The sequence below is a fragment of the Ictidomys tridecemlineatus genome, chromosome X (genome assembly GCF_052094955.1).
Source record: "Ictidomys tridecemlineatus isolate mIctTri1 chromosome X, mIctTri1.hap1, whole genome shotgun sequence".
In the NCBI taxonomy this organism is placed as follows: domain Eukaryota; kingdom Metazoa; phylum Chordata; class Mammalia; order Rodentia; family Sciuridae; genus Ictidomys; species Ictidomys tridecemlineatus.
The window spans coordinates 4,133,395-4,145,691 of NC_135493.1; the positions used below are offsets into that span (position 1 = coordinate 4,133,395).

Below are 12,297 nucleotides of genomic sequence, written 5' to 3' on the forward strand. Positions count from 1 at the left end.
CTATTTTTTGATTTTCTAAAAATTGTTTTTACTAGTACATTATAGTTATGCATAACAGTGGGGATCATTTTGACATATTCACAAGTGCAAACAATTTTTTTTTTTTGTACCAGGGTTTGAACTCATGGGCACTCGACCACTGAGCCATATTCCCAGCCCTATTTTGTATTTTATTTAGAGACAGGGTCTCACTGAGTTGCTTAGCACCTCGCTTTTGCTGTGGCTGGCTTTGAACTCGTGATCCTTCTGCCTTAGCCTCCAGAGCTGATGGGGGTGTGTGTCACTGCACCTGGCTGCATATCATCTGCCCAGGTTTTAAAAGCCATCTTAATGGCATTAGGTAGAGCCTTGTGGTTTTCATTTGCATTTCACCGAAGATTGAATCTTCATTCATAGATCAAGTAGGATTTGTAAAGATTTCTCCCATTTTATAGGTTCTTTTAACTTTCTTTTTTTTCTTTTTTTTTTTTTAAAGAGAGAGTGAGAGAGGAGAGAGAGAGAGAGAGAAACAGAGAGAGAGAGAATTTTTAATATTTATTTTTTAGTTCTCGGTGGACACAACATCTTTGTTGGTATGTGGTGCTGAGGATCGAACCCGGGCCGCACGCATGCCAGGCGAGCGCGCTACCGCTTGAGCCACATCCCCAGCCCTCTTTTAACTTTCTTGATGATGTTCTTTAGATGTACAGAAGTTTTTTTTTAATTTTGATGAAGTTTAATTTACCTGTTTTTTGTTTTTAAAAAATTGAATTAACATATTATGTATACATATTTATAGGGTATATTACAATAAATCAGTGCATATTATAAAATTTATAGTGATCAAATCAGGATAATAGCATTTGCATCTAAAACATTTATCTTGTTTTGGTACTGGGGATTGAACCCAGGGGCACTTAACCACTGAGCCACATCCCCAGCCCTTTTTTAAAACATTTTATTTAGAGACAGGGTCTCACTGAGTTACTTACAGCCTCAGTAAGTTACTGAGGCTGGCTTTGAACTCATGATCCTCCTGCCTCAGCCTCCTGAGCTGCTGGGATTACAGGCATGCATCACTGCACCTGGCTTAAAACATTTATCTTTATGTACATTAGAAACTTGGGTCTCTTCTAGTTATTTGTCATGGACTATAGTTACCCTTTTGTGCCATAGGACACCTGAACTAATTCTTACTATATCTTTGAACTTATTTAACCTCTCATTTTCTCATTTGTTGCTCATGCTTTGGCTGTTAAAGTATCCATTGCCTAATTGAAGGTCATGAAGATTTACTCCTGTGTTTTCTTCTAAGAGTTTCATGGTTTTAGCTCTTACATTTAGGTTTTTGATCCATTTTAAGTTAATTTTTATATATGATATAAGGGCCTGCAGGTTAATTTGGGAAATTTTGCCAGGTTAACAATATTGACTCTTCTGGTATTTTATTCTATTTTTAGGTCATCTTTAATTTTTTTCTTATTGATGTTTTATAGCTTTTAGTGTATATGTCCTTACACTTCCTTGGTTAAAGTTATTTCTATGAGTTTTCTTAATTGTTATTATAAATGGAATTAAGTTCTTATTTTCCTTCCTGAATTGATCATTGCTAGTGTATAGGAATACAACTGATTTAAATTTTATTTTTTGCCCTTTCTTTCACAGAATAGGACTTTTTAAATTATTTTTTCTTCTAATTTGTAAAACAGGACTTTTTTTAAAGCAGCAAAACTAAAGATTACTTTGATTATAATAGGTTCACATATAAAAGGTAAATAAAATTAGAAGCAAGATTTTCAGAGAGTTAAAAATAGAGGTGTTAACTTCTGTTTTATTAATGCATATTGTATGAATTGATTTGTATTTTGCAACTTTGCTGAGCTCACTTATTAATTAGCTTAATCATTTTAACATATTTTTATGTAGATTCTTTAGAGTTTTCTTTTTTTAAAAAATATTTATTTTTTAGTTGTAGTTGGATACAACACCTTTATTTCACTTGTTTATTTTTTTTAATGTGGTGCTGAGGATCGAACCCAGTGGTAGAGCGCTTGCCTCACATGTGTGAGACCCTGGATTTTTTTATTTTTATTTTTTTTAGTTGTAGATGGACACAATATCTTTATTTATTTACTTTTACTTGGTGCTGAGGATCGAACCCAGTGCTTCACATGTGCTAGGCAAGGCTCTACCACCGAGTCACAACCCCAGCCCAGATTCTTTACAGTTTTCTATAGGTAAGATTGTCATTTGTTTTTAGAAACAGTTGGAGTTAGTTATTTTCAATATAGATGATGGGCTTTTTTTTTAATCTTAACTAATGGCCCTGGCTAGAACTTTTACTATAATGTTGAATACAAGTGATGAGAATGGACAGTCTTGTGACTGTTTCTAGGAGGAAAGTTTTCAGTATTTAACATTTAGCTTATGCATTCATTTATAAATTCTTTATAGATGCCTTTATCAAGTTGAGAGAATCCCCTTTTATTTATAGTTTATTGAATGTGTTGTCATGAAACAGTGTTGACTTTCATCAGTTGCCTTTACCGTATCTAGTGAGATGATCATGTGTTTTTTTCAATTCTATCACTATAGAACATTACCTTAACTGATTTTACTATGTTATGCCACCCTTGTGTTCCTGTTTCCTCTTGGTCATCATGTGTAATCCTAATATACTACTAGATTTGGTTTACTTGTATTTTGTTGAGAATTTTTGCCTTTGTATCCATAAGGGTTCTAGGTCTGTAAATTTATTGTGGTGTATTGTCTGACTTGGGTATTGTGGTACTACTGGTTTCATAGAATGACCTAGGGAATATTCCCTTCTCTTGTATTTTTTGGAAGTTTGAGAACAAATTTATAAATTTATTTCTGAGCACTGCTTTCATTAAAACACAAAAGTTTTAGTATGTTTTCATTTTTGTTCTTAAAGTATTTTTATAATTTCCCTTTTGAATTTTACCTGGACCTATTTTTGGTTATCCAGAACTGTGCTCTTTAATTTCCATATAATTGTTAATTTCCCAAATGCCCTTCTGTTATTGATTTCTAATTTTATTCCATTATGTTTGAAGAACATAATTCATATTATTTCAATCCATAATTTATATGATTTTATTTGAGACAGTGCTGGGGATGGAGCTCAGTGGTAAAGCACTTTTCTAGCGTGTGCAAGGCCCTGGGTTTGATTCCCAGCACCACAAAAAATTTATTGAGGCTTGTTTTGTCATTTAGATAAGGTTGGTCTTGGAAAATGTTTCATATACACTTGAGGAAATGTATGTTCTGTTCCCAGTTGGTTTATTTCATGATAACTACTAGGTCTATTTAGTTTATACAGTTGTTCAAGTCCTTTCTTAAAACTGGTTATTTTAGTTATAGATGACAGTGTAATCTATTTGATATACTTATACAAGGATGGAATATATCTTATTCTAATTAGGATTTTCTTTTTCCGCCTCATTGTTTCTTCTATAATTGAAAAGAGTGTATTGAAATCTCTGTTAATGTTAAATTATCTAGTCTTCCTTTCGGTATTATCGTATTTTGCTTCATGCATTTTGGGATGGTTTTAGGTGCATATATATTTATGATTATTTTATCTCTCTGTTGAATTCACCCTGTAATCACTACAAATGTCGATCTGACTCTGAAAATACTTTTAGTATTAGTACAGCTACACTAGCTCTCTTACTATTGTTTATGCAATATATCCTTTTCCATTCTTTTCTTACAATTTGTTTCTATTTTTGTTGTTTGTTTTCTAAGTAAATAATACCCATCGAGTACTTTCTGTATACAAAGCTGAACTTGTTTTGTGTCTGCCTTCTTTCTTTCCTATTCTTTACTTTGTTCTAATCAGTTATACATGACAGCAGAATGCATTTTGATTCATTGTACACAAATGGAGAACAACTTTTCCTTTCTCTTGTTGTACATGATGTAGATTTGCACCATATGTGCAGTCATATATGTACTTAGGGTATTGATGTTCATTTTATTCCACCATCTTTCCTGCCCCCATGCCCCCTCCCCTTCCCCTCCCCATTGCCCAATCAAAATTTCTACATTCTTCCCATGCACCCCGCCCCTCCATTATGGATCAGCATCCATTACCAGAGAGAACATTCAGCTTTTGTTTTTTTTAGGATTTGCTTACTTTGCTTAGCATGATCTTCTCCAACTCCATCAATTTACCTCAAATACCATAATTTTATTCTTTTAATGCTGAGTAATATTTCATTGTGTATATATATCACAGTTTCTCTATCCATTCTTTGATTGAAAGGCATCTAAATTGTTTCCACAGTTTAGCTGTTGTGAATTGAGCCACTATAAATATTGATATGGTTGTGTCACTATAAAACTAGACATGTAGACCAATGGTACAGAATGGAAGACACAGAGACAAACACACACAAATACAGTTATTTCATACTATACAAAGGCGCTGAAAACATACATTGATGGAAAGACAGCCTCTTTAACAAATGGTGCTGGGAAAACTAGAAATCTGTATGCATCAAAATTGAATTAAACTCCTATCTCTCACCATGCACAAAACTCAACTCAAAGTGGATCAAGGACCTGGGAATTAGACCAGAGACCCTGTGCCTAATAGAAGAAAAATTAGGTCCAAATCTCCATCATATTGGATTAGGTCCTGATGTCCTTAACAAGACTTTTAAACTACAAAAAGGAAAATCAAGAATCAATAAATGAGATGGATTCAAACTAAAAAGCTTCATCTCAGCAAAGGAAACAATGTGAAAAAAGAGTTCACAGACCAGGAGAACATCTTTACTACATGCATATCAGATAGAGCACTGATTTCCTCTACTTCTTTTTAAAAATTCATTTATTTATTCTAATTTGTTATATATGACAGCAGAATGCATTTCAATTCATAGAATATGTATAGAGCACAATTTTTCATGTCTCTGGTTGTACAGAGTCACTCGGTTCATATCTTCATACATGTACTTGGGGTAATGATGTCCATCTCATTCTACCATTCTACTCCCTCCGTTCTCCTCCCTCTCCCCAAAGTTCCTCCATTCCTCCCATGCTCCCTCTCCCTTCCCCACTATGGATCAGCATCCTCATATCAGAGAAAACATTCAGCATTTGTTTTTTTTTGGATTGGCTAACTTCACTTAGCATAATATTCTCCATCTCCATCCATTCACCTGCAAATGCCATGATTTTATTCTCTTTTAATGCTGAGTAATATTCCATTGTGTACATATTATACCACAGTCTCTTTATCCATTCATCTACTGAGGGTTATTTAGGTTGATTCCACAATTTAGCTATTGTGAATTGAACTACTGTGAATTGAGCATCACTATAGTATGCTGTTTTAAAGTTCTTTGGGTATAAACAGAGGAGCGGGATAGCTGGGTGAAATGGTGGTCCTATTCCAAGTTTTCCAAGGAATCTCCATACTGCTTTTCAGATTGGTTGTACCAATTTGCAGTCCCACCAGCAATGTATGAGTGTGCCTTTCTCTCCACATCCTCACCAACACTTATTATTGTTTGTATTCTTAATAGCTGCCATTCTGACGGGAGTGAAATGAAATCTTAGACTAGTTGCTAGAGATGTTGAACATTTTTTCATATATTCATTGATTGTATATCATCTTCTGAGAAGTGCCTGTTCAGTTCCTTGGCCCATTTATTGATTACATTATTTATTTATTTATTTTTTTTGGTGTTCAGATTTTTGAGCTCTATATATTCTAGAGAATAGTGCTCTATCTAATGTGTGTGCATGTGGTAAAAATTTGCTGCCATTCTGTAGGCTCTCTATTCACCTCACTGATTGTTTCTTTTCCTCTTCTTCTTTTGACAGTAGGGAAACAGGCATCATAGTTTTGATTTCTGTGAAAATAAATTATTGGAAAATTCATGCACATCATGTAATTCTTGTGAATGATATAAATAATTTTAAAGTCCTAATATTTCTAATGGTAAGCATACTTAATAAAATATTTCATTCATGTGCTTTGACTATTTTCTTTTAAAAAAATATATATATATTACTTGTAGATGGACACAATATCTTTATTTTTATATTTATTTTTATGTAGTGCTAAGGATCAAACCCAGGGCCCTACGAGTGCAAGACAAATGCTTTACCACTGAGCTACAACCTCAGCCCTTGACTACTTTCAATCTATGGAATACTTCCATATTTCACTAGGAAAATAACCCCAGCTTGTCCCTGAGCAGTATTGTCTATGGTTAAAGTGCCAGGTTGACAGTGTGGAACAAAGGTTTGGTGCTCTCAGGGACTAATGCAAGGTTACTTACTGCAAGCCATGGAGTAGTTGCTGTGTTTGGTTACTAAATATGCTCACCTTGATGTCCTTTCTACCCCTTCTAGAGAGATGGGACCACCTCACCACTACTACAACCAGGAGGCCAGGAACAACCAGAGCTCCAGCATATCCTGCAGGTAACTGGCTGCTCTGAGGATGGCAGTAATTAGGGCCCTGGTGGACCCCCCTTGGAGCACTGCCCAAATAAGCTAAGCGTACATTTTTCCCCATGTGTGCAAAGTCAACCAAGGCTTTTGTCTAAAAACTGGGTTTAACTTAGTACAGTGTGCATACCTAGCTGATCATTGGGCTTTCTGTGTGTTCTTAGTAAAGTGTGCATACCTAGCTGATCATTGGGCTTTCTGTGTGCATACCTAGCTGATCATTGGGCTTTCTGCCATGGAAATTTTACAGAGAAAATTGCATTTGTATTTCTTCCCTTATTCAACCATTTAATTTTCTAAAATCAGAGAAAATGTATTTGTAATTGGTTAGGCTTTATGAAGCCCATCAGACTTTTTTTTTTCAGGCAGAGAGAACATTTTGTAATGGGATTTATTTTATGGGCTTACCTTTTAGGAAAGGATTTTGGAACTCAGTATTTCTGTAAAGACTCTTTCCTGTAATTGTTTGAACCTTTCTTTAGTTGGACCATTTTGCCATTTGGACATCTTCAGTGATTTAAAGAAAAGCTTGGCTTTGGGGATCACAGACTTAGTCACTGCCTCCATTGGTAACTTGTTTACAGTACTTTCAGGAGACATGCTGATACCTTCCATTCAGTGGAGAGCTACTTTCCTTTCAAAGAGACAGTGATGATCTAAGAGAGTCACTGCATGAGTTAACATCATGTCTTCACATTTCCAGATTCAAAGGGGTATTTTGTGACCATGTGGTCTTGTTTTTTGTTTTTGTTTTTTTTTTTTTGGTACAAGGGATTGAACCCAGGACACTCAACCACTGAGCCACAAGGGCCTCACTGCTGAGGCTGGCTGTAAACTCCCGCTCCTTCTGCGTCGGCCTCCCGAGCCGCAGGGATTACAGGTGTGCACCACCACACCTGGCTGTGTCCCCCCTTTTAATTGTCCAGTTTATGGACTTTGCACATCTGGTTTTGAATCTTGGTTAATACCTGCAATCAGTGAGTATACCATTAAAATGATCCACCTGCTGGCCAAAGCAAAGCATCTGTAAGAACCTAAATTAATTTCAACATCAGTATACTGCAGAATCAGAAAGCAGGAACTTGCTCCATCCTGTGGGTATTTTCATTATCAGTGTCTGTATACAGAGATTTCATTTTCAGTTTCTGTTTTCTTAACTCATTGTTAGTGCTGATCAGTTGAATCCATGGGTGTTGTTTTGCTTTTTTTTTGAGTCTTGCACCCCATTGTTAATCACTTGCTTGTTTCCTTTATGTTTGGAAAGGTGATTTTGATTTGTCTGATGCTTTGGGTGATCAAGATGATGGCCATAGGAAACCAAGTGCAGGAGGAAGAGATAACTCTTAACTGGTTGGAACCACTGGCCTGTGACATAGCTCCATGCAGGATTCTGCCCTGTGTCCCAGTGATCCTCTTGTGAAACTAGGACACTTCAAATACCAAGAGAACCCTAATATACAATCATGCCCCAACAATTTAGTCTTAGTATTTCCTAAACTATTGATCTTTGTTTCTCTCTCTCTCTCTATATATTTTGTACTGTACACAATATAATGCCATGTAAATGACATTATAAACCATACATAATAACATAAATTGGAGTTTTTTGTTTTTCTTACTATTGAGTTTTGAGATCTCTTTAAGTATTCTAGACGCAAGTCTTCAGTCAGAAATGTTTTGCAAATGTTTTTTCCTATTTTGTAGCTTATCTTTTCAATCTTTTAACAAGGACTTTTGTAGAGCAGACATTTTAAATTTTGATGATATCCAGCATATCAGCTTTTCCTTTTATGGATAATACTTTTTTAAATCATTTTGTTAGTTGTCAATGGACCTTTATGTTTTATTTATTTACATGTGGTGCTGAGATTCAAACCCAGTGCCTCACACATGCTGGGCAAGTGCTCTACCACTGAGCCACAACCTCAGCCCTGGATTATGCTTTTGATACCATGTCTAAGAACTAGGACTCTTTGTCTATTCCCAGGTTCCATCGATTTTCTGTTTTTTTTTCCCCCGTGCATATGAATCTCTAATTACTCCCAACACCATTATTTAAAAGACTATTCCTTCATTGAACTGCTTTTGATCCTTTAAAAAATTAAATGGAATATAACTCTTTTTTTGTTGGATTTGACGTGCTGGTATTTTTTGTAGATTTTTGCATCTGTATTCATAATAGAGGTCTGCAGTTTTTCTTAAGATGTCTTTTTCTGGTTTTGGCATTAGAGTCATGCTAGTCTCGTTGAATGAATTTGAAAGTATATCTTCTGTTTTCTGGAAGACTTGTAGAAAGATTGCTATTTGTCCTTTAAATGTTTTGTACAATTCACCAGTGAAGCCATATGGTCCTGGGCTTTTATTCATTAAAGTTTTTGATAATTAGTTTTATTTACTTGATTTTTTTTTCATGCTGATGATTGAACCCAGGGTCTAATGCACGCTAGGCAAGCTTTCTACCATTGAGCCATATCCCCAGCCCCTAGTTCTGTTTACTTGTCTATTCAGACTTTCTATTTCTCCCTGAGTTATTTTCAGTAGTTTGTGTCTTTCAAGATTTTGTGCATTTCATTTAGGCTACCAATTTATTGGCATACTTTTGTTAATAGTATTCCCTTTTTATAATCATTTTTATTTATTTTAGTCAGTAGTGATGTTTGCAAATTCCCCTAATTTTTTCTGTCATTATTTTTCATTGTTTATTTCTCCTTTTACCTCTACCACTTTTTGATTCATGTATTTTGAGTGTTTCAGTGCTTCCAAATTTAAAAATATTATGTCTTCCAGATGTGTTCATCCTCTTATCAATGTGTTATACCTTTTCTTTTTTCTAATTTCTTGGCTATGCCATTCTTTTTTTTTTTTTTCCTTTTTGGTACTGGGGATTGAACTCAGGAGTACTCAACCACTGAGCCACATCTCCAGCCCTTTTTTCTTTTGTATTGATTACATTTGTATTGTTTACTTTTCTTGAGTCACCTATTATACTTGGGTGTGCAACAGAAGTTCTCTAAGCACCTTCTCATTTCATCACATGGAATGTTAAAAAGATGTGTATTCAAGGTTGAGTTCTAATAAATGTTTTCTGCTCCAATTACCATAAGTTTAGTGAATTAAAATGATTTTGTATTCACTTCATTCTCATTTGCCTAGGATCAGGAATGTGGCACCTATTTAGCTGGATCCTCTGCTTAGTGTCCCCTTGCAAAGGTGCAATCCAGATGTCAGCTGGGGCTAGGGTGTCATCTGAAGTCTAAGGTCATGTCAGTTTCCTATTTCTGCTATAAATCAATGACCATAAACTCGGCTTTTTAAACAATTTGAATTTATCTTATAATAATTGAGATTATTAATTCAAAATGGGTCATGCTGGACTATGCTAAAGGAGCTAACAAAGCTACATTTCTTTTGAGACTCTAGGGAAGAATCTGTTTCCTTCCCTTTTCCTATGTGTACAACCACCTGTATTCTTTGGCTTGTGGCTACTTCCTCCATTTTCAAGGCCAGTTGAGTAGCATAGTCAAGCTTTCTGAGTCCCATTCCTGCTTCCATTATCACATCTCCTCTGCCTCTCCTTCCTGTCTCTCCTTGCAGAGGCCCTTATGATTACATTGGCCCTGACCAGATAATCTCCCTGTGTCAAGGGCCTTAGATTAATCACATCTGCAAAGCCTCTTTCCTTGTGTAAGGTAACATGTTTAAAGATTCATAATTGTTAACAGAATTCATTTCCATGAAACTTTGAAACTCACAGTTGCATATTTCTTCAAGATCAGCACAAGAGTGAGAGGTTCTGCTGTCTGTGGTATCATTCAGAGAAGGCCTAAGCCCACTTTTCAAGAGCTCACCTGATTATGTCCAAATTACTTAGAATATTCTCCCATTTAAGTAATCTAAAGTCACATTGCAAAATCTATTGACCTCTTCCATGTTAAAACTTTATCAAGACAGTGTCATCCAGCCTGGGCCTGGGTCCTTCCCACACTCAAGGAATGAAAATTAAATAGAGTGTAGGAATCTTTGTGGCTATCTGAGAATTCTGCCTACCAGGTTCATCTAGGACTTTCTTAGGTAAAACAGGCATTCTTTCTGGACTGCCATTGTGTAGTGATGAGGAGTCTCATGACATCTTGGGCCTTGCTGCATGCCAAGGGCTGGCAAGTTTACTCACCATTACTTTTGTATCACAGTGTAAATGCTGACCTGGTAAAAAGGGCAACAAACATTTGAGGGTGGTTATGAAAATAGTTATGGCCTCCTAGACCCCCTGGGGGACCATGGGGCCACTGTCCTTTGAGAGGATGACTTTATGAAGTTATGTGGTATCAGAATGTTTTCCTTTGAGTTAGTGATCTGGTCAGTATTGGCATGCAGTGAGCATGTATGCTGGTGCTGTGGCAGGCAGGAAGCTTGGTTTAGATGTTATACCAAGTTGTTCTTGTACAGTTTCATTTCTGTAGATGGTAATATGCTTCCAGTCTTTGGGGAGGGCACTTTTAATAAACTCTTTGAATGAGTAGTTCTACTTCAAAGTGCTTTCCCCTCCAGGTACATTTATACATATACTTGTACACAGAGGTACATTTGAAATGATGTTTGTGACTTGTGTAACAGACCCAAATTTAACACCCTCAAATCCCACTACTGAAATAGATAAATTCATAGTATGAATGCTATGAATATGAATACTAAGGTAGGTTTCTGGAACTGACACAAATAAAGCAAGCCTCAGAACAATGAATGAATTTCTATCATATAAAATTAGATGTGAACATAGGGACACATGCAGAGCAGCCTCCTCTGGGGATAGACTTGAGGCTGGCTTTGTTATTTCTTATAGTTCTGTGCCATTGGTAAAATGTATTTTTAACACACAGTATGTATTACATTTATAACAAATTTAAACTTTAAAATTGAAGCTGTTTTTACTAAAGAAGAACTGTAGATGTCAGAATTGGGAAGAACCCTAGTACTCACGTCCTCCCTCTCATTATTCATGTGAGAGGGACTTGTTCAAGGTCATGCTGCAAGCCAGTGGACACATGGACTGGATTCCAGATATTCTGACTGTATCTGGAGGGTCTTTTCTTCTGTAACGTGTTGCCATGAGAAGTGTTTGTACAGAGCAGTACTGGTGACACTGTAAGTAATTTCAGGGTTGTGGTTGGCCAGAGTAGCCATGAGTTCCTTATACATTTTTAATATTAACCCCTTATCAGATATATACTTTGAAAATATACTCTTCTATTCTGCACATTATCTCTTCATTCTCTTTCTTTTCTTTTCTTTCTCTTTCTTTCTAACCTGGGGTGCTTTACCACTGACTTAGATCCCTAACCCTCTTTATTTTTGATTTTTTTAAATATATTTTTTATTTATATGTGGTGCTGAAGATCAAACCCAGTGCCTCACCCATGTTAGGTAAGCACTCTACCACTGAGCTGTAACACCAGCCCCTATTTTTGATTTTGAGATAGGGTCTCAGTAAGGTAGTGAGACTGGCTTTGAATTTGCCATCTTCCTGCCTTAGCCTCCCCAGTCACTGGGATTACAGGCATGTGCTACCACCCATGGCTAGAAGTGCATTTTAAAACTTAAATTTCCAGGGTTGGAGGTGTAGCTCAGTGGCAGAGCTCTGGCTTAGCATGCACAAGGCCCTGGGTTTAATCCCTATACTGCAAATAGATAAGTATATAAAATTTCCAAACATATGGAATACAATATTACTTTGGTCATTGATTTGTGATTTTATTCTATTGCAGCTCAAGAACATGGACTGTATGATACCAATTCTTTTTCTGTTTGTTGAGACTTGTTTTGTAGCCT

General features: G+C 36.0%; 1 protein-coding gene across 4 annotated transcripts in view; it reads left to right on the top strand.

Annotated features, from left to right (window-relative positions):
- Cd99l2 (CD99 molecule like 2) overlaps positions 1-12,297 on the top strand; it is a 109,886-nt gene that overhangs the window by 56,592 nt on the left and 40,997 nt on the right. For all 4 annotated transcript variants that reach the window (XM_078034144.1, XM_021735406.3, XM_013364360.4 and 1 more), the window contains exon 3: positions 6,373-6,444. In XM_078034144.1, coding sequence (XP_077890270.1) covers positions 6,373-6,444 — 72 coding nt within the window. The remainder of the gene's footprint in view (positions 1-6,372; positions 6,445-12,297) is intronic.